The sequence below is a fragment of the Drosophila takahashii genome, chromosome X, assembly GCF_030179915.1.
Source record: "Drosophila takahashii strain IR98-3 E-12201 chromosome X, DtakHiC1v2, whole genome shotgun sequence".
In the NCBI taxonomy this organism is placed as follows: Eukaryota; Metazoa; Arthropoda; class Insecta; order Diptera; family Drosophilidae; genus Drosophila; species Drosophila takahashii.
Genome location: NC_091683.1, coordinates 13,941,356 through 13,960,714, shown reverse-complemented (window position 1 = coordinate 13,960,714; position 19,359 = coordinate 13,941,356). Strand labels below are relative to the sequence as shown.

At 40.3% G+C, this 19,359-nt stretch overlaps 1 protein-coding gene across 3 annotated transcripts in view; it reads right to left on the bottom strand.

The window, feature by feature from the left end:
• Window positions 1-1,313: 1,313 nt before the first annotated feature.
• Nrg (Neuroglian) overlaps window positions 1,314-19,359 on the bottom strand; it is a 36,915-nt gene continuing 18,869 nt past the window's right edge. Inside the window, exons 4-9 of one of the 3 annotated variants that reach the window (XR_006412371.2) lie at window positions 7,499-10,312; window positions 7,046-7,213; window positions 6,602-6,979; window positions 6,295-6,398; window positions 5,270-5,607; window positions 3,343-4,509 (exon numbers count right to left, since the gene is read on the bottom strand). Coding sequence is in view for 2 of the 3 variants with exons in the window: in XM_017138486.3 (XP_016993975.2) it covers window positions 2,582-2,820; window positions 6,295-6,398; window positions 6,602-6,979; window positions 7,046-7,213; window positions 7,499-10,312 (3,703 nt within the window). In the remaining variant the exon portion in view is untranslated. Of the gene's footprint in view, window positions 2,821-3,342; window positions 4,510-5,269; window positions 5,608-6,294; window positions 6,399-6,601; window positions 6,980-7,045; window positions 7,214-7,498; window positions 10,313-19,359 lie in introns of those variants that run through there. The other 2 variants (XM_017138486.3, XM_070219261.1) reach the window with 2 other exon arrangements.

Genomic DNA, 19,359 nt, shown 5'->3' with positions numbered 1-19,359 from the left:
TTAATTGTTCATCGTGTCTTTTTGTTTCTGGCTAGGAATCACAGTATTGTGCAAATTACCTTTATTAATTTCGAAAATGTTTTGCTTGGAATGCTGTTTGCTTTCGGTTTTCTGAATTCCGAATCCCTCAAGCGGCGCTTATTGAAGTGTGTATATGTTTATGATTCTGTAAATGTAAATGTTTATGTAAATAGAACCCGACACAGGCAGTGCAGTTGTTGTTGTTGTGGTTCTCTCGCTATTGACAGCGATATCGATATCGCTTTCCCTGGCTCTGTCATCGAAGACGAACGATTATTTCGATAATTCCACTGATGAACACTTTAGTTTTAGTACACGACAAAAAGGGGAAATATTAGTTTAGTTTTTCGGCTTTCCACATTGTTATTGACTATTTTGAGTTTTTGTTTTTGGGAAATCACAATATCTATGCAAAATCTTATACATCTCTCTATATGTTTTGTGTATGTATATATATATATATATATATCGCTTTGTCGTGAACATTAGATTTAGATCGTTGTCCTCTATACTGTAAATATATATCATATATCCATATATATACGTTTGTATAGCAAGTTTTGTTTGTATTGTTTTTGTAGTTATTTTGTCTTGTTGTCCTTGCATGTCCTTTCTGATCTAGTTTCCGTTTCCGTTTCCTACTCCCCTCCGCTCTGTATCATATACCTCCTCGTATATCTGTTATATCAATCGTTGGGATATGCGTGGTGCAGGTGAATTGTGTGTGGATCGTTCGGTTGTCTCCCAATTTTTGTGTGGGTTCGGTTTTCGGGGAGGTATGGGTGTTGGGTGTTGGGTGTTGGGTGTTGGGTATTGGTATTCGATTCGATTGAAAGCTATGCAAAAGCCGGGGATTATAGTTCATTACAAGTAGCTAATTGAAATAACAACAAACAGAACGCACAAAATATTAGTCATTAAATTACACGACTTCCCCTCCATCTTTTTCTGTTCTTTTCTTTTCTTGTTTAAATCTATGCAAAAATTTGACTAAGCAACCCTGTATGTTCGTTAAAGACCAAATTATCATAAGCTTATATATCCACCTAAAGTACTTAAAGTAAAGTACCTAAAGTACTAATTCGCAAATAAATCTGAACCGATTCGAATTAACGTTTCAAAAACAAAGTCCGTTCTGGGGATTGTGTTCATTTTTCGGGTGTCGACCTAAGTGCAGTGTGTACTCCAACAAATATATATTAGTAGATATATTCGGATCGAGTTTCTTACAAAGTTCAAAGCGTTTCTTCTCTCAAAGCGGCAAAGAAGATTTCGAAAAAACGAAAGGGGTGTTTTTATGTCTTTGTTTTTCATTTATTTTATTGTGTTTGTTTGTGTTTAGATTCTAATGCCACTTTGTGTGTTTTAGTTTTTAGTTTAAAAAAAAATTATGAATACATGGTTATTATTACAGATATCTGGATTAAGTGGTTTCAACATTTCCATTCAAATAAATGAGGGAGTACTTGTGGAACAATTGTGGGTTATAGGTTATAGGTTTTTAGGTTTTTAGCTGCGTATTATAATAGGTAGGTTACAATGACCGCCACGTGCCAGTGGTTCGGGTCAACTAATTTGTTAATTAACTAATTTGCTTTACTTAAAGAATTAATGGACAAAATGAAGGGATTCTGTTTGGGGTTTAAACACTATACGCGAATACGAAAAATTGCATTAGACTATGGACGAAAATCGGAACTTATACGATATACAATATATACGAATTGCCGACGAACTGGCCCTGGAAAATCTGCTCTGCCCTTAAAGTCTTTGATTGTGGCGAAAAGTAATCGAGGTCAAGTTGAACATTTGACTTGCTGCTAATTGAACACATCGATATTTGTAGTCGTATTTGGTTAGTCGTAAATGTACTGTACTGTACTGTAAATTGATTGCAAAATAGTCAAGGCATTATCTTCGCAATTCAGTCAGTCATTGATCGAAGCTGCCCGATGGTTCTGGTCTAAGCCTTGGTTTTTGTACATGTTGAACAGATCTTAGTTTAGATTAGACTGCAATCGATGATATATCCTGAACATCCGTCGCTATTGCCTCCATTCCCTCTCGATCCCTCGACTTGGTTTCCATTTAGACATAATAATCCTTGTGCCACTAGTAACTAAAGGGTATTTTTGTAAAAAAAATTATTACACAAACAGGCTTCATTATTAATTGTTCTTTTTCTTCTTCCCCATACATTTTTTTTTAACGTTTACATTCATTTTTGGTTTTCTTTTTTTTAAGCTTATACAAAAGTTTTTGGTTTTTTTTTTCTTGAAAAGGCGTTCAACTGTTTGCTAGAATAATTTTATAAGCCAAAAGAAGCAAAATTATATGCTTTAAATTCATGCGAGTTTTTCTCTTCACTTTACAATTGTTTTCGTTTTTTATATAATTATAATGTTGTTTCATTTTTTGCAGACACTTAAAGCAGTTTTCGTTTTACACATAGAATTACACAAAGTTTTTTTTGTTTTTGGTTTTAGGGGGCGTTTGAATCGTTTCGAAGAAAATCAGGAGAACAGGGGGGCAAATGATGAGTGCCAGCCACCTTAGCCTCTTAGACGTAGGTGGCCACGGCTCCGGCAGCAGCTCCTCCATTGCTGGCCGAGGCTCCTCCTGCAACGGCTCCTCCTGAAGATCCCGATGGGCCGGCTGCCTCCGATCCTCCTCCTCCGCCGGCAGTTGGCGCCGGCTGATGCGCCGCAGCGGAGTTGTTCAGCGGCTGTGGACTGACCGGCGGCTGCAGCTTGCCGGGAACATACTGGCCAATGAAGGAGCCGTCCTCGGTGAATTGTCCTGGGGTGATAGAGTAATAATTTATAATTATTTCAAGGAAATATAATTCGTCCAGTTCTTGATCTTATCTAGGGTGTTAATATTTAATTATTAAGGTTGCCTTAACATATCAAATTGATATTTAAAAGTGCAAAATGATATTGTGTTTTCATTGGGTTAGTTATTATTATGTTTATGATTCATGTAAGACCACAACCAACACCAGTGGAATTTCGTATTGTTTTTTATCGCGATTTAATATTATTGCAAGTTAGTTTTGTTATTATTTTTATACCGGTTTTTTAGAGGGGCTTAAACTAAAGGGAGCTTGTTAAACTAAAAACTACTTTGGCAAGCAAACTACAAATACAAATAAATATATTAAGAAAATACTTGAGAATTTACTCAACTTTACCTTGCAAATAAGTCAGCTCAAATGAAGATTAGCCAAAAAAGAAACCTAAGTAACTGCAATAAAAAGCCTACTATGGCATGCATTTTGATAATAATTTAATAATAATTAGAAAATCTACACAGTTGTCGTTGTTTATTATTCGGTTTTCTTTATTTCATTTGATTTTCTTTCTAATTTAATATGCGAAAGTACATCAACATATGTAAAAAAAATTATATTTTCATAATCATGATGTTCTCTTCATTCATTCTTTAATATTAAATACACTGAAAAAATAGACTTCGTTTTGTCGCTGTTCCCGGTACAAACAAGGAAAACAAACAGGGAAACTTGTACATACATCTGTGGTGTATACATTTTAAAACGCTGTTTCACTGTCCAAAATTAAAGCAAAAAATTCAAAGTCATTACACGAACTAAAAAAATAAAATAAAGAAATAAAAACAAAATACACACAATAGGCTTAAATAAAGTAGTAAACATGTAAGCTAAAGGGGTTTCATTTCGATTTACGATTTACGGCCAATCTAAAACGGAGATTTTACATTCGAGTGTTGTTTTTATAAAAAAATTATTAAATTATAACTTATTTACGCTTTATATTTATAAATATATATGCATTACAAGTAGAAGAGGGGAGAGAGCGGGACAGAGATATACAGAGTGCCGGGGGACAGAGTGGGACAGGTAGACGTGTGCGCAATATAGAGATTTTAAAAGCGAGCTTCATTTTCCTCATAGTTTCTTAAATTTCTTAACAAAAAAAATTACACGCAGCTGCTGCCCGATTATTTCCGGAAAAATATATGGTTCTCCTTTATCATTGATTCGCATGCATTTTCTTTTTCGATTACTACTTCTTCCGATGAAGACTTTTATTGTGTTAATAGCCTTTTTGCTGCATCCTCGTTGTTGTTGTTGTTGTTGCTGTTGTGTTGTTCATGTTGTTTGGCAGTATTGATTTGCGTTTGTTTTTTACATATTTTTAATTTTTTAATTTTAATAGCTATATATAAAACGTCTAATTTTATATATACTTTAAAATAATCGTGGTTCTTTGCACTTAATCGAATAAAAATTAGTTGATACCCATTTCATGGCTGGGTAGTATTTCTTGAATGGTTCCATTCGTGTTTTTCTTTCTCTGCTGTGATGGTGTTTGGTCTTGTTGATTTTTGGGGTAAAGGGCTCGGTTTCGATATTTTTTGAGTTGCTGTTGCGGCGCGCTGCTTACTAATTAAATCAAAGTCCTTTGCGTCCATATTGGCCAATAAAGGATCCATCTTCGTTCATGCCTGGATATTGGTTGTCGTTGTCGATTTTTTATGGTTTTTGTTTTTATTTATTTTACGTGTTTAGGGAAAAGAAAAAATAATACAAATGTAATATAAATAAAATATAGTGCAGTAACAAAAAAATAAGTAATATGAAACATATAAACAAAGAACACATAACAAGGAACACAAAATATTTAAATCGACTGAAAATGTTTTTTTTATCGGCTATCAAAATAACGATCGCATCGATATTTTCGATATTTTTGCACCACTTGTGGATATGAGGACTCTCTTTTCTGAGAGATGGCGTTGTTAGTAATAAAAGAGAACGAACAATCAACGTCGTGCAGAGATCAATGAATCAAATCAATCAAGAGAAAGCAAAAGCGCAGGAGCGGCTTTACAACGGCAGAGGCTCTCTTCGGTTGCCTGGAAGGAGTTGGGCAGAGCCTTGAACTTCATGCAGCATCTTGGAAGCGGCAGAAAAGTGGGAGAGAATGTGACACTAACAGCTGCGGTCACAAATATAGCACTGGCAAACAATGTGTACAGAAATAAATTTTAATTTTGATTTTAATCGATTTATTTTTAATGGTTTCAATTGCATAGTACTTGAGTAAATGAGTGGTTAATGCAAATAATAAAAATATATAATTTTGTAGTGCTATTTTAATGTCCAACACTGTATTGGCATCAAGCCCTCTTTGAAGCGCAAGGAAACGAAAGAGCCGCTAAGGAAACAGGACAGCCAGCCAAACGAATAAAGGGAGAGAGCTACCTGACTGATTGGATAGCAACAACGGCGGACTGGGGAGAGAAATGGAGAGCTCTCTCTTTCTTTTCCCCACACTCTCTTTTAGGCCTTGCGGGGCTCAGCATCCGCCATGCACAGTTCGTAGGAGGGCGGGGCGGGGGAGGGGTTGGAGGTGGAAGTGGGTGAGGGTGAGGAGGAGGCCGAGGAGAGCGGTTGGAGCAATGGAACGGTTGAAGCCGACGTCGACGGCGACTGAGGTAGCGACGGTATTTGCTGTTGTTGCTGCTGCTGCTGTTGTTGTTGGGAGGACGTCGACTTGTTGCGGGCTGCGGCAGCGACGCGAGCAGCGGCTGTGGCCACAGCTGATCATTATCCATTATCATTTGTCCATTTTTCACATCCCACACACAATCGTGATCAATGGCGATAAAACCAAAAACAAAATGCGGCAAAAGAAATCAAGAGAGTGAAAAACAACCAAAGAGAGACAACAAAAAGATAATGGGTGGGTGGGGGTGCTAGACTTAACCCTACAAGTATAACTGTTACTGGTACACCGATTGATCCCAAAAACGGTAATGCAGCTTCTTTCAAAATCGAACACTAGAGATCTATAATAAGGTTCAACATGCTTCTAAATAATATTTTAAGAGGTAAACTAAGGTAAAAGCAATAGGTAAAAAAATCATATCAAATATTTCTATGTATGCACACAAAAAAGTGTTCCCGTAAAATCGATATGGCCATGTAAATTTCAGGTCATGCAAAACCCATATCGTTTTTACATGAAATACTCTTTTCGACCAGGTCAAATTTACCTGGCCAAATATCAAATTAAAATTGACCTTAAATAATGTAAAATCGAACTACGTTTCATATCGATTTTTTTTGGAGTTACCAAAAATTAAAGAATAAACTATTTAATACATTTCAAACGCTGCATTACCGTTTATAGGGATAATCAGATACTAGAGAGGAGGAGCACTAGACACACTCGTATGATATATGGATAGCTGGTTCGATAAGTAGTATATATTAAGGACTCTTACCTGTGTCGCCATCACCGTATTCGGCCATCGAATCGGTGTCGCTTTCCACGCCGGGTTTGTTCGCTGAACTCACGGATTGGCGACCAGCGCTCTTGTTATCCAACCTGTAATTTAATATGAAATAAACATTAATCGATTTGTTATCGAAAATAATCGAAATTATAAATGGCCAATTGGTTATGATACCGAAATTTGGATTTGCATCTTTTTTTAATTTTTTTTTTTTAAATACAATAAAGATCGAATCGATATCCAAATATCATTTCGGTATTATTCCTCTGTACATGCACTTATGTAGGGAACTTACGGTTGCGAGTACTCGTGGAAGCCGCCCTCTTCGGGATAATCCCGCCGGCCGTTGGCCAGCTCCCGATCGTGAACGTCGTACTTGCCGCCCCGATTGCGCCGGATAATGCAGATGATGATGAACAGGATAATGATGAAGGCCAGGGCCAGCATCATGCCGATGAACCAACCTGCATTCGCCACCGTCTCGTTGGGCTGTATGATCGGTCCCTCGACGGTGTTCGTGTCGATCTCCTGCGTGGCACTCTCCGTATTGAAGTGCCCATCGACGGAGACCACGCGGAACTCGTAGGCGGTGTCTGGATCCAGGCCGCTAACCTCCTGGTAGTCGGAGTTCTTCTCCTCGTCCTTGCGCAGCCACTGGGTTTCGCCCTTGATCCTGGGGATTAAATAGAAAATTAATATACATCCAAAAAATATATGTAGTGCTATATTTAAACCCTACCTGTACATGGTGAAGAAGTGAGTGCCCGGGTGACCTTCCTGACTTGGCTGCCAGTTGATGCGGAACTTGGCCAGTCCATTGTCGGAGGGCAGTTGCTCCCAGGAGAATGAGGGCGTGGCCGGGGCCACATTGATGGCGTCCTTCAGCGTCGTCTTCTCGATGTAGTGCCTGTGGAAAGGGAAAAGGAATGAGGTTTGAATAACAGTATATATCCTATTAATCCCCATTTATAATTTATTGTTTTAGAAACTTTTGAACTAATTATAGATAATTTGTTGCTGACAATATTTCTTAAAAATACTACATAGTAGCTAAAGTTTTTTTTATTTATTTATTTTTTTTTATTTATTTTTTTTTTTATTTTTTTTTTTTTTTTTTTATTTTTTTATTTTTTTTATTTTTTTATTTATTTTTTTTTAATTTTTTTTTTTTTTTTTTTTATGTTAAACTTACTCAGATCCCTCGCCCATTTTCGTGGTGGCCGTGATGGAGATGCGATACTTGGAGTTGGGCTTCAGACCGGCCATCTTCATGCGCGTGACCCTGGGATCGGTGATATGGGGATCGTACTCCCGCCGCTCGCCCACATAGCTCTCCTTGACCTCCTCGTAGTAGATCTTGTAGCCGGTGAGCTTGCCATTGGGATACAGCGGCTTCTTCCAGTGCAGCATGAAGGCCGAGGAGCCCAGTGGATAGGCATCCAATCCCTGGACCGGCGACGGCACACCCTCGGGTGTATCGAAATCGATGACCGCACTGGGCGGCCCATTGAAGCGACCGTTGTAGGCCAGGATGCGGGCAAAGTTCTTCGAGTCGGGCTTAAACTGGGTGACCAGGGCGTTGTGCGTATCGCCCTTCACATGGATCTCCCGCAGACCCTCCTCGCCCTCGTTCTCCGTCCACGTCTGGATCTTGTAGCCCTTGAAGTGACCCCTCACCGACTCCTCGCTCACCGGTGTCCAGGCCATATAGCCGCTGGTCGACGAGGTGATCTGTCGCATCGTAAAGTTGGTGGGCGCGTCCAGGGGACGATCCTCGCCGGAATAGCCGACCACCTCCTCGGCGGCCACATTCGATTCGCCCTTGTCGTTGATGGCCACCACCTTGATCAGATACTTGACGAACGTCGGCTGATCGGCGATCACAATGTTGTTCTGTCGCCAGTCAAAGATGTTGTTATTCTCCCACGACGCCGCCGGAATGTCGCGTTTCCAGCTCACGTAGTAATGGAAATTGGGCGCATTGTGCTCGATCTCGGGCATGGGAGTCCACGAGATGACCAGATTATTCGGCTCGGTGCCCTGGCCGACGACATTGTCGGGATTCTTGAAGGGCACATCCGGCTGGGTGGTGCAGCTGTCGCTGTGCGCCGACGGCGGCGAGGCACCGATCTTGTTGAAGGCGATCACACGGAACGTGTAGTTGGCCCACGGCGACATTTGGACAACGAAGGAGGAGTCCGTATTGGGCACCTTCTCGTACGCGGCATCCCACGAGGCGGGCGTGAAGCTCGTATTAAACTGAATGGTGTAGTGCAGAATGGGCGAGCGGTTGTCGCCCTGCGGCTCCCACTGAATCTCCGCCTTGTCCGCCTGGCAGGTGATGCCCGTTAGTTTTGGGGCATTCGGCACATCCTGGACAATCAAATTGGCCCTGGCCGTTGCCTCATCCAGTCGCGTCCTCGCCACACACGTATACTCGCCCGAATCCAGCTCCATGGTCTTGGCAATGGTCAGCGAATTGTCGTTGGTCTTCACGAAACGCGGCTGCGCCTCAAAGTCAATCGACTGCCCGTCCTTCCACCAATCGATCTCGATCTCCAGCGTATCGTCGTGCGCCTCGTTGCAGCGGAATGTGGCCGACTGTCCGGCGGCCACCTCGTAGTTCTGCGGCTCCTGGGTGATGCGCGTGTGCTCCTTGACCACCAGCGACCCGTCCGCCTGGATCTCACCGAACTTGTTCTGCGCATAGCACGTGTACTTGCCGGCATCCGAGAAGGTCACGTCCTGGATCTCCAGATCGCCGTTAGCCTGAACATTGTAGCGACCGCCGGTCAGCCAGTTGCTGGCCCTCAGCCACTTGACCAGCGGCTTGGGGGATCCCTTCACGCGGCACTTGATCGTGATGTTTCGCCCATCCACACTGGAGACGTCCGAGGGGGGAACTTCAATGGTTGGCGGCTCGGCCTGGACATTCAGATAGACATCCTTGTAGACGTAGCCCAGCGAGTTGGTGGCGTTGCAGCCGTAGTTACCCGTATCGCCCTTGACCAGATTAACGATCCGGATCGTGTTGTCCGTGACGGTTCGCCGGGGATTCGGTGGCGTCTGCTCGATGGGCTTGCCATTGTGAATCCAACTGATCTTCGGCTCGGGCACACCGGCGGCGCGGCACTCGAAGACCACCTCCTCGTCCTCGGCGGCGGTCTGGAAGTCGGGTTCCTTGGTGAAATACGGCACCGAGTTGACATTGAGGATGATCGAGAAGGACTGGGCATTGCCGACGCCGTTCGAGACGTCGCAGGTGTAGGTGCCGGCATCGTCGAAGTTCGTCTGCCTGATGACCAGCGACTTGCCGTAGTGTCCCTGGGTGATCCTGTCGCTCCACTGTATCCGCTGGCCATCCTTGCTCCAGACGGTCTGCGGCAGCGGAGTGCCGCCGTAGATGCAGAAGAGTTCCATGCGCTTGCCGCGCAGCGCCAGCGACTGGCGACGCGAAACATACTGGCGGACGGGCTGGTGTTTGTTCTGCGAGGCACTCACGCCCATCTGCTTGACGTCGAGCAGCACCTTGTTGCCGATCTTGTACTCGCTGCGGAAAACGGAGGTGGCCGAGCAGGCGTAGTAGAAGTCCGAGCTGGCATCCTCGCGGGTCACGTTCGAGAACCAGAGATTGCCCTCGGGATCGAGGGTCATGCGCGAGTTGTTGATCGACTTGATGCTGCCGTCGATGGACTCCTGGATCATCCAGTTGACGGTCGGACTGGGAAAGCCATCGGGGGCGGCACACTTGAGCATGAAGGGCTCGCCCTCCACCGCCTCCAAAGTCTTGGGCATCTCGTCCTTGAAGGCATTCAGCTCCGCCTTGCGCACATACACCGAGTTCGAGGTCGCCGTTCCGAATTCGTTGGACGCAAAGCACTGGTAGTGGCCGCGATCCTCGTCCTTGGGTATGGTGATCACCAGGGTGCCGCGGCCAGGCTGTCGCAGCATCCGGTTGTCGTACGCCTGCCAGTCGAACTTCTTGCCATTCTTCACCCAACTATATCTGTGGGAGGAACAGAGGAAAAGCAGGTGGTTAGTAAATGTATTTCGACTGCAGATGACGAAAAGAGGTTCCTTAAATTGTGGAAATATTTAACTTGGATATAAAATTAACCCTAAAAGGGATGATCGATTTTTTATTGTTTCCTATTTAAATACTATACAGAAAAAAAAAATAAAATAAAAAAAAAATTTGATAAAAAAATAATAATAATAAATACAAAATATATAAAATAAAATATATAAATATTTTTAAAAAAATATTTAAAACAACATCTATTTTAATATATAGAAAATGTAAAAAATTCAACAAGTTAAAAAATCGATGTGATAAGCTTATTAACTCATTCCTACATACCAAAATTCCACAATGAGCTCACAATAAATAATGAGTCAATCAATTGCATTTTCTAGTAATTAATAGTAAATACTTTTCAAATAATTTCATTTAATTCCGAATACATTTTGTTGCCTCAGCACATTCACCATTATCGCTCTGTCAGACTATCTAATCCCATTAATTGTTTATTTCAACATAATCCCCATTTCCCGAACCGAACCCACAGTTTTCCGCATTTCCTCACTGGCAATCGAGACTCGACTCATTAAGATCGCGACTCTCTAACAACTTAATTTCCACATTTAATTTCGCTTAATCAACATTTCTCGAGGCGGCTGAGAGCAAAGAGGAAAATTAAGCCATTTTTTATGCACAAATTATGACAACTTGTTTAATTTCCAATTGCGAAAAATGTGGATTAAAGTGTGTTGGAGGGGGGATTATTGAGGGGGTGGCAGATTTCAGCTTGTTTCATGTCTCAAGTAATTGCAATTAAGCGGCAAAAAGGAAGTCAACGAGCTGAGCCCATTTTTTGCTGGTATATTAGTAAAGTTTGTATCTTATCTTGTATCTTGCTTCTTTTTCCCTGCGGTTCAGTTTGCAACTGTCACTATGCCACAAGTTATAGATGTACTATATATGGATTTCAAGGAAGGTGCAGTTGAGGGTAAATAAATAGGAGCTTATATTTTAAAAAACTTATAAACATTTCTGGACCTTTGCTTTAAATTTATGAAGATATTTAAGCTAGGCCAATTTAAAAGATATTTTTTTGATTGGTAGTAATTATGGTATTTATCATCCGAATATCAAACAATATTTATTTATTATTTATAAATTGTAGGGGTTTGTTATCTTAAGGTTAAGTTCTGATAAAAATAAGCCATGCTTATTGTAATTAATTTTAATTCTCCCAGATCTTACTATCAATCTCACCGCAATTGTGAATAGTTCTAGACTTTTGTATACAAGTATAAAACTCAAAAGCTCGAGTCAATTATGCGGAGAAGCCGCGCTGCTTGAGCTTGTTAAGCATCTTTTTTTATTTATTTTTTTTTTGTTTGCCATACTTTAGCAGCATTTTCCCCCACTTTTCAGCTCTTCTCATCGCATCTTTTGGGGCTCTCGGTCTTGACGACGGGTCATGCAATAGGTCAATCGTTTGAATTGTTTTTAAGTGTTGTAAGTTGAACTGCGAAGAGAACTCTGGAGCATTCGGTGGGTTTGTTGAACTGCCGAGTGCAGAGTGAGTGATTCATGGAATGCAGATTAAGAAGTCTCCTTTTAATTGGCCATTCAAGTTTTCAGTCTTTAATTTAATTAATAGGAATTTAGTTAAGTTTAGTGTTAAAGTGTGTCAACCCCTTATGTTCTGGGGTTAAAAAGTCGAACGAAATGAGACAGCAAAAATGCCAGGATTTCCATATCCAAAGGACACGTGCATCGAAGGTAGAAAACAGTTACCAGTGACACATTAAGACACGGCAGCACCCCCGTTGATCCCATGAACTCCATACATTCTAAACTATGCACCCAAACAAACTGCTCGGCGGGTCAATAAATTGCCGGCCAAAAGGCTAAAAGGAATAGAAGGATACAAGGATACCAGGATAGGCAGTCAAGCGTTAAAGCACAACGTCTGTCGCCATCGCTCGACACCATCAAAACTTTCCACCTACCCACATACCATTTTATTATTTTACCATTTTACCATTTTAACAGCGAAGCGGTCACCTGAAACGGTTGCCAAAGACAACAACTAACTAGCCAGACGACAACAGCTGCTCGGCCACGCCCACACAGTCACGCCCCCAGGAATTCGCCCATTTGCAAGTTGAACGATTTGTACATTTATTCTTATGACTTTTTTACATGGTATCTGGATTCCTTAAGGGGTGTTGGGATTTTTTTATAATATTTATAATATAATATTTTATAATATTTATCTAGTTCAAAAGAATTGCTATCAGAATTTTTGAATATTTTGGGTTCGACTACTAAGAATTCAATTAATAGTATGGATCTCTTTCTATTTCTATACCAGTTGATCTTCCCGTTTTAAAAAGGTTATATTTAATTATTTATTATATCGGACTTTTATATTATTTGGCTTGAATTCGAAACAGTACAGAAATAAAACCTAATCAACCCATTTTATATATTAACACAGGGTATTATTCCAGGTTTCTTTATCTACTCTCCTTGTTTTCTGCCCGTTTTTTACTTGGCTTTTGTTTTTTGTTTGAAGCAGCTGCTGGTAAAGCTCCTTCACTTTACTCTTTTTTTTCTAGCTCGCCACCACTTAACCCCAAAGTGCACTGATAGTTTTAGGGTTGACTTCATTGGCTTCACTTAACTTCGCCACCACCCCCTTTTTACCCCCTCTTGTTTTTCCTTTGCTGTTGCCTTTGCCTTTGCCAGCCTTTCATAGCGATAGAAATCTGAAGGGAAAATGCGCCAAGAAGTGCCAGGATATGGCTGCTGATGACTCATCAACCCGGCTAAAACACACAAGCACACACACACTCACTCGCTGCTTTGCATATTTGTGGGTGGGGTTGGGTGTGTTTATGGCCGACGAGCTCCATTTCTGCATTATTTTTTGGGGTTGCAAAATAACAAAATGCCGTAGCATACTTTTTTGCGCGCTCACTGACGAAACGAAGGAAAGTGGACACAGTGAGGGCAGATATATACACATACACATGTATCCATAACCCAGTTATATACATATACACAGTAGACATACACATGAGAGCATTTAACTAGGATCTTGAGAAAAAGATACATTAATAAATAAGTACAGAATATATGAAGAATTTATTTTTAATTTATTTTTTGCATTTTTAAATTTATTATTAAAATTATAATCCCCTTAAAAATTGTTTTCTTTTTTATTTAGCAGTACAGATTAATTTTGTAATATATTTAATTGTGAAGAACATCTGTTAATAACAGACTGTTACGATTTTATATAAATTAGTCAGAGATTAATGCTTTAAAATGCCTATTATTGTGACCGCAATTGTGGATTTTCCGCGCTAAAGAAAAGGAGCCAAGCCAAAACCGCTTTTAGCCAAAGGGAAAACACTCAAAGAGGGGAGAAACGTGGCCAAAAGGGGGAGGCGGGAGGAGAAGTGGGGAAGACGGCGAGACAGTGGACAGAGTAGCGGATGGATGGGGCCTTCTGGGGAGGGGAGCAGACCAAAGTTAAACAAAAGGACCCAAGGAGGGGCCGAAATGAGTATTAGGTCTAAGAAAGCCGCATCCTGCACTTAGCCGCATATAATTATACCCTAGGCAACAGGTTGAAGGCGGCGCTTTATTAGCCATCGGAAAATATTGATCCAACAACAAATGAGCACACACCACACACTCCGGAAACATCCCATTGAGACATCAATTTATACATTGATTTGTGGCCCAAGGAGCTAAATAATAACTATAAGTAATCTTGGAATAATATAAAATATTTCAATTTATTAATACTAATTGTAATACCAATTATCTAATAAATAAATATTTTAGCATAATTAATTTTCACCTACTTACAGGCACATGGGTGCATTTATTTTAATTTATACATTTTTTTTATGGCTCTCTGTGATATTGCGCTTAGAACATTTAAATTAATTAGGCATTTCTTGTATTTCATTACCCAAATTAGTCACGTTTTCCACATTCCCCTGAGACTTTAGGGTACATTGGCTTTTGGCTTGGACTTCTTTCAGAATTAATTCCATGAATTTTGTCGGCGGCGGCGGCCAAATGGCAAAAAACTTTAAATGGCCTCCGGGTTTTTTGTTTTTGTTTTTTTTTTTGCCAGGGGTTTAGGGGTTGGGGTGTTAGAGGAAATAGAGGAGCTGCCGACAAGGGTTGGCCCAAGGACCAGAGTCCATTGTAGAGAACAGCAGAAAGCTTTTTCGGCTAATATCAAATCGTGAAAAGCAGCAGGAATTAAAATTCGCAAGAAAATGGGAGTGTTTGCCCATCATCATCGTCAGTTTTGTTGACATTTTGTGCATGTCAAACGTTCAATGACACCGAAAAACACTACAGTGCAACTTCCTTAAATTGAACAAGCGTAAAAGTAAAAAACTTGTATGTAACCCAAATAAATAGGAAGTTCTCTTTTAAAATATTGCCTGCATTTCGTCATAAAAAAAGGAAAAACAGGACAGCGGGCGGAAGTGGGAAAAGCGGAAGCGTCTCCAAGGTATCAACATACTATAACAACAATACGAAACACGAAAATAGGACATTGGACAATCCGAAACGGGGGAACCACCGCTCATTAATGGCCGGCAAACATGCAAACACAGCAACAACAATGTTCGTATAGTTCGATGGCAGTCCCGAAAAAGGAGCAGCAGAGCAGGGAAATGCAAAAAGGGGGCTGTAGGTGGCACACGACCTGCGACCTGTGACCTGTGACCCCTGGCATGGCAACAGTTGATGGATGGGCCCAAAGGAGCGAGCGAGTACGAAAATTAGGTGTGACAACGACCCCAAGGGAAAGGAAAAAAGAAAAAAAGGCGAAACTTGTAACTTGGGAATCTCCGACCCACCCTAAACTGTCCACTCTAATAATGTTAACTAAATCATTCCGCTTTTGTGGGACAAATTATGTAATTCCACGAACATTCCATGCGCGAGATTAAACCATCAAACATTTTACTTTACATTTTACTTAAAAAGAACGCGAATTCTTAAGCATCACGCAGTTGTATAAACTTCCTTACAGCCCAAGTTGCATGAACTACTTAAAAAACAAACTAAACTAGTGAAACAACATTTTCATATCATGTAAGCGCAAACTTTTCGTGCTCATTGTGCTTTTCTTGTGCTTTTTGATCAAGCATAAGATTAAAACGAAATAAAAAACAATTGACATTGTCGTGCCCTTCTGGTTGGATTGCCCAATCTGTTCGGCTCTGTCCATCCGCCGAAAATTACAGCAAGTGAAATAAAGTAAAATTACAACAGACACGCAGTAGCATTGAAGATGAAGATTGGAACATTGGGGAACTGAGCTGAATCACCGGAACATTGGGGCAATAAGTCCGACGAAATTAGCTTCTGGCGATCGGTAGCAATTTTTGAGTTCTTTTTTCATTTCATTTCGTTGAGGTTGCTCAAGTTCAAGTGGACTTCCCCCCTTCCTATTTATGTATATTCTCCCATGTATTGCGTCTCCCACTGACTTCTGATTTTACTCATCATATCAACGATGTCAAATGTCAGTTATGTGTCTTTCAATGCGTTTTCAATTGCAATTACAGCACATTAAGAGCTTAAAGGGCGGATAGTTATACAGAGAGAAATTTCTCTAGAGATCTATTATATTTTTGGATAAGAACTCTTTCAATTGTTGTGAATTTTGGTATGTGAGTGGGGAATGGCAAAATAGAACTGCATACCAAAAATAGCAAGTTGTAGAGTTGTTACTTGCAGTATTTCTAAGGATATATCATATCATATGGGTACCATTTTCTCTGAGTGAGGAGAGAAACTCCTTTTCTATTGATTCGCAAAGCGAAAGAGAGAAGCGAAGGGAGGCAAAACCAGATAGAAAAGGATTAGGCGGGAGCAACAAACGCTTTTAGCTAAAACAAACAGCAAAAGAGTTGCCACGTGCCGGTCTCAGTCTAAAAGGGAAAAGGGGGCTTTGATGGCCAGGGGTTGGGGAACGGGGCAGGACGATGACTCATCCAGCCAGGCATAACTCCACTGACTGAATTGAATGAAAGCGCAGCCACCAAAGGGGGCAAGCAATATACATAGGGATTGGTGGCACACCAAAGTTTGTACTTAACATCCGACATGAAAAACAACACGAGACTCAAAGCTCCAAGTACAGTGGAAAAGTTATGGAAAAGTTGACAGGATTTCAAATTATTAAGAGAGATTTATTCACAGCTAATAATAATATTTATTAAAATTAATATTAAAGTATTTTTTAAATTTTAAATATTTTACCATGATCCCAATATGATTGATTCCACTGTGCAGCTGGAGAGCCGGAGAAATGGAAAAGGGGAATCCCCTTGAAGGGTTGCACCCGCATTCCAATGCACACACACATACTTGAATCGACTGAATGGAGTTCCTTCCTCCTGAAGTTGCGTTCTTTTTTTTCTATTTTCGTTTTTTATGTTGCAACAGGATGCCGCAGCATCTAGTGAGGGAACGAGTTTGAGGAGATGTCTAACGACTTGCAAATATTGTCTGTATGTTGTACATATTTAAAAAGCCGTTTTTGGTTTTACGAGCTATAAAAGATGATGACGACGATGAGGATTGTGCAGGAATTTGGAGAGAGGCTTAAAAGTTTCGGTTTAGGGGGAAGTTGAATAGGCATAGGTTTTTGGTTTTGGTTTTCTGCTAAATGCAGCACATAAATATTTACTTTTGATGTTTTACTAATTAGCAAATGGTTAGTCATAAAACAAGTTAAACTACCAATGTATTTGTAGTACAATGGCTACTTTCCAACAGGAATATACCTAATGATGCCTCAATATTCAAGCATTTTTGGCCCTCTGCCCAACATATGTACATACAGTATATGCAGGTTGGCCAGTTAACTACCATTTTAGCCCCCAAATTTCGATAGCAACAACGTTTTCCGCCCAAGGGGCATCCCCCAAAAACACACTTGCCATCCCTTTTGCACACAAATCGATGGATACCTTTTTGTTGGCAAAGGAAATGTGCACTGAGAAATTTTAGTTTATAAAAAAGAAAAGTAATTTTAAAAAATAGCCAAATAAAAATTTATAAATTAATACGAACTATAACTACGTGTTATAATTTTACAAAATTATAAATAAATAAAATATATTTTCATACATTTTTTTCCCGTGTGGCGTTTGTTTGTTTTGATGGCATTTTAGATGATGTGCCTCTGTTTTTGACAGCGGAATCAATAAACCAAAACATTTTGTTACTTGAACGGAAGGAATTCGTGTGCGAAAAGAAAAAAAAGAGAAGAAAAAGGGGGATAGACGACTGAGGAAGACACCTGTGGAAACACCTGAACCGGAAGTGGCGAGGTCTAAAAATATGTTGATATCATTTTGGGTTTCCATATATTTAAATTCCCAACGTTAGTGCAACGTCATTAAAGTCACGAAGTCCGAAGAAGAAACAAGAAACCCTGGAACTACTTATTCCGTTCGTAATTGTTATGTGCGTAATGTTTTTTCTTCTTCTTTTTTTGTTCCACCGTCTTTGTTTGGGTCGGTCCACTTCATAAAACCATAAAAGGGTTAAAGAGCCACCGTTAGAAGTTGTCGGCGAAAGAACACAAAAAGAGGGAGTGGGGAATGGAATCATGATGATCATGAATGCAATACGCAACGTGAGAAAACTTTGGGGGAAAAAAAAGCGACAGCACAAAGTTCTTAACTTTATTTTATTTTTTATTTTTGGGCACTGGTTTTACTTGACTTTAATCTTTGGCCAGCGATCTGAGTGCAAGTTTTTATGATTTATTTCATCGTGAGGGGAATTTCGACTGCAGAATAAATTCGAAATGGAGCAGATCTCGAGATCTTCCAAATTACTTAGGTAGATAAGCAGTTTTACGCATGACAGATTCATGTTGAGGTTTAATTGCGGATTGTATAAAGTTCTTCACGGTTTTGGACCCTTAAATTTTACAAGACATGCTTTTTAATGGCTACCATTTATTTATTTTTATTTTTTATATTTTTAACTTATCTATATTTCCATATGGTATGGTAGTTACTACATTTTTCTAATTTCATTTTAAGTACCTCATGTACAATGAGTCATATTGGGTTCGATTAATGAATAAGTAATATTTCTCCTTACTTTCCACCCTCCCAAGAAATATACAAATGATATGGGAAGGAAGCCCCACTCTTGTTACTCGTTATGCCTTATTTTTTCCGCTGTCGCAGTTCATCGATTTTCTTCAATTTGGCTGCATTAAATATGCCAAAAGATAGTCCCCCTCCGATTTCTGCCACTTTCCCCGATTCTTTGTTAATACTTTATATGCGCAATAGCCAAAATAAGCTGGAAAACGGACGGAAGAGAGACGGCTATATGGAAGCCGAATAAATGACAAAATGGCAAGTCGAGACAACAACACTGGAACGTGTCGTCATCAGTTAACTCCCACCGCCCACCGCCCCATAACCTTTTACCCCTCAACCTCTTTTTGTCCTGTGCCCAAAAAGTTTGATTGATACGCATGAATCATGCTTCCGAAGGGGCGAGAAGATACCACAAGGGAAGTACAGTCAAACGAGGCTAAGAGGAAATACTTGGATCAGAGTTGCATTTCAGAATGGCAGTGTGACCATGCCATATGTATATTTCGTTACATATTAATTAGTAAAAATATTCAAGTTATTATGATCTTAGTAATTTATAGTGAAAAATTCTGGTTCGCCTTAGAGAGGATTTACTGTATTTGCCGTCTTTCACTCAGACATTTGATGACTCCATCTTTTTGGGGTTGCAAGTTCCGGATTTTAATCGGGCTACTTAACAACTGAATTGTTCAGTTGCAGTTTTTTCCTTTATTTCGTGTTTTTTTTTTTGTGGTTCTTCTCCCTTGATTTTATTTTTTTTGGGGTGGCAGAAGCAAAGTTGGCGCCAAGCTGACGAGACAAAATCATTAGGGAAACATGAAGCTAAAATAACAAAATTAACGAGGGGGAGATAGAGAAATTGCG